Genomic DNA, 3,315 nt, shown 5'->3' with positions numbered 1-3,315 from the left:
CCAACACATAAGAACATAAGACTAACTCACTGCTACTTCCTACTACTCCGTACATAAGAACATAAGATAAACTAACTGCTACTTCCTACTACTCAGCACATAAGAACATAAGATTAACTAACTGCTACTTCCTACTACTCAGCACATAAGAACATAAGATTAACTAACTGCTACTTCCTACCACCACCCGTATTGTCCGACTGCCCTTTATACTTTTCCATCGAACAACGAAGCATCGGCCTCCCTCCACGGGTGACGCATACAGCCTCTGTTCCTCACACTTAATCTTAAGAACACCGATATCCTAAATAAACATCCGCACGCACTCACACTAGTGCAGGCGCCAACGTGCACGAACCTGCATAAGCGTTTACACATGGATGAAATTATAAAAAAAGTCTGTAGACAGAGAGGTTATAGGATGGGAGATAAAGAACTGAAAATCATATGCTATGCAGACGACGCAGTTTTAATAGCGGAAAATGAAGACGATCTGCAGAGACTTCTACATGAGTTCAACACAATGGCTCAATCTCTTGGGATGGTAATATCTATATCTAAAACTAAGTGCATGACCACATCCAAGATACCCCTTAGGTGTAAATTGGTGGTTGATGGGAGCATTATACAACAAGTGACGAAGTTTTACTACTTAGGCATAGAAATTTCCAGCTTTGGTGAAATAGAAACGGAAGTAAGAGCACAAGTGGTTAAGGCAACAAGAGCTGCGGCACAACTCAATGACACCATATTCCGAAACAAACATCTCAGAATAGACACAAAAAGCCGTATTTACAAGGCCACTATAAGACCCATACTAACATATGCGGCGGAAACAAGACCTGAGACATCTAAAACCCGCCAGATGATGGAGGCAGCGGAAATGAAAATAATCCGGAGAATAACCGGAAAATTTCTATGGGATAGACAAAGAAGTGAAGCCCTCAGAAGAACATGCCAAATCGACAACATCAATGATTGGGTATTAGGGAGGAAAATTCAGTGGAACGATCATATAACCCGAATGACAGGGGACCGAATTGTGAAGATTGCTAGGGATAGATCACCACTAGGAAAACGAAGCCCAGGAAGACCACGAAAACGATGGGCGGACGATATACCTACAAGAAGCGAGTTGCGATGAAGAACAGGCAATATGCCTATTTGGACGCTGGAAGAAGATATCTTTTGGTGTCAGCATATCTTCTGATACTTTTTCTTTTTTTTCTAATTTTTGTTTTATTTCTTTTGTAATTTGATATTTAAACTCCTATCATGGGTCAATCCAAATCTATCTATAGTGTCTAGTCCGAATATCATATTGTGATTGAAATTTTCATTATTATACACAAATGCATTGATTTTATCTTCTTTGTTTAGTATATTTGCATTTAATGTTATTAAGCAATCAGTTTTTTCCCTACCGCTAATTGTTTTTATTGTGCTACTAAAGTTGTCTCTTGTCAAATTTTTTATTTCTACTAATTTGAAATTTATTAGTGTTATGTTTGAACCAGGATCATAAATACCTGTGCATTCAATTGTGTTATTTAGTAACACCTTAATTTCAATCAGCGGGAGAATATTTAGTTTTTTGGATCTTCGAAAGTGTCGAATTGTAATATGGAATTGTTTATTTTATCTTCAGTCCTTTCTTCTTTAAACCAACACAAATTTTCAGGATGATATCTGTTTTTCTTACCTTTACTTTCGCAAATTTTACAATGCTGTTTCAAAGTCAGTTTCGTTTCAGTTTTTATTACTTTTAGTCTATTTTCATTTATTTTTTTTAATAAATTTTTCCCACTAATGTTTTCATATTTCCTTAGTTCACTAAATAAATCAACTGAATTATTAGTCTCTTGTCTGTCAATTTTGTTTCTTACAAATGTTGGTAGTCCGTCAGCAATCAAATCCACTAACGTTCTATTATCCATATTTTTATTTATTTCCAGTAGTAAGTGCTCTTTTTTTAATGCATACTCTAGGATTGAACTAGTGAGATACTTGTAATTTAAAGCATAAGTAACAGATGACCAACCTCTATCTGCGAATGTTTGTAAAAAATTATTTTTCCATGTTGTCCACTCAGAGTTTAATGAATGTCTAATTAACATTGAGTGGTACCAATCCTTTATCGTATCATCTAAAAATAATCTTAAAATTTCAATTTTTTCAGCATCATTTTTTATGTCTTATCTGTAGCATTCACTTTCATATATTTGTAACCATTGGTTCGCATTCATTTTCTTTCCTTCAAATTTATCCAACACAAATTTTCCACATAATTTATTTATTGAAATTTTTATTTTTATTCTCCTGTGTATGTTCTTTTTCGCATAACTTTTCAAGAAGTTTCATTAAGTTTTCGTCTATCTGTGTTGATAGCAGTAGGATCGTAATATTCACAAAGAAGACATAAAAACCGGTGGTAGCGGAAGATTCACGAAGAAGAAAAAAACGGTTTAATATGGCATCAGAGCTTACACGAGTCAGGGCAGATTCTTCTATAACGGACGAGGCGATAGGGGGATTCCAGGATGAAATTGCAGAAAAAAAATTTTTAATCTGTTGCAATGAAGTTTTTATCCCAGAACTGGAACAGCGAGGTGACATTCTTGCGGAATACCACACTTTGGCTATCGGTGGACATAAAAGCGTAACAAAAACATATAACAGAATTAGGCAAAGGTATCATTGACCAAATATGAAAAGGATATACAAGAATTTATTAGAAATTGCGAAGGTTGTTAATTAAAGAAATTAGTTAGAATAAAGTCCAAGGAGCAGATGATACTAACCGATACGCCAGGGGCAGCATTCGACAAAATTGCCATGGATACTGATAGACCACTTCCAAAAAAAACATTAGTAGCTCTAAAGACAGCTACATCCGTTGATATTGCGGAAGGCATAGTCCATAATTTTTGTAACATATTTGGAGCGCCCTACAATATTCTGACTAATCAAGGAACAAATTTCACAGGCTCTTTACTAAGGGCAATTTCAAAACAATACCGTTGTAAGCAAATAAAAACCACGGCATTTAATCCGCAATCCAATGAATCGCCCGAACGTTCGCATATAATATTAATCGAGTATTTGAAACAAAATATTAGTTATAAAAATAGATGTAGGGTCGTCAATCGGGAAAAATTAAAATTTGCTTAACATGGAAATTATAGAAATTCTTTGTAATACAATTAAATAAATAAGTAAATGTACATGTTGTCTTATTATATAATAAGCTATAATAAAATATATTTATACCGAAGCACTAGAAAATAAATTTCTAGGTGCTTCTCTTAAAGGGGG

At 34.6% G+C, this 3,315-nt stretch overlaps 1 protein-coding gene across 1 annotated transcript; it reads left to right on the top strand.

The window, feature by feature from the left end:
* Positions 1 to 421: 421 nt before the first annotated feature.
* Positions 422 to 1,144, top strand: LOC122521573. The gene has a single exon (XM_043642418.1). It carries the CDS (start codon positions 422 to 424, stop codon positions 1,142 to 1,144), a length of 723 nt encoding a protein of 240 aa, XP_043498353.1.
* Positions 1,145 to 3,315: the final 2,171 nt, after the last annotated feature.

This window comes from Polistes fuscatus, unplaced genomic scaffold, assembly GCF_010416935.1.
Source record: "Polistes fuscatus isolate 324 unplaced genomic scaffold, CU_Pfus_HIC Scaffold40, whole genome shotgun sequence".
NCBI classification, from domain to species: Eukaryota; Metazoa; Arthropoda; class Insecta; order Hymenoptera; family Vespidae; genus Polistes; species Polistes fuscatus.
The sequence above is the reverse complement of the archived record's forward strand: the minus strand, read 5'-3'. Positions and strand labels throughout refer to the sequence as shown.

Coding starts and splice junctions, on each gene's coding strand:
- LOC122521573 (XM_043642418.1), top strand. CDS start 422: ATGGGAGATAAAGAACTGAAAATCATATGCTATGCAGACGACGCAGTT.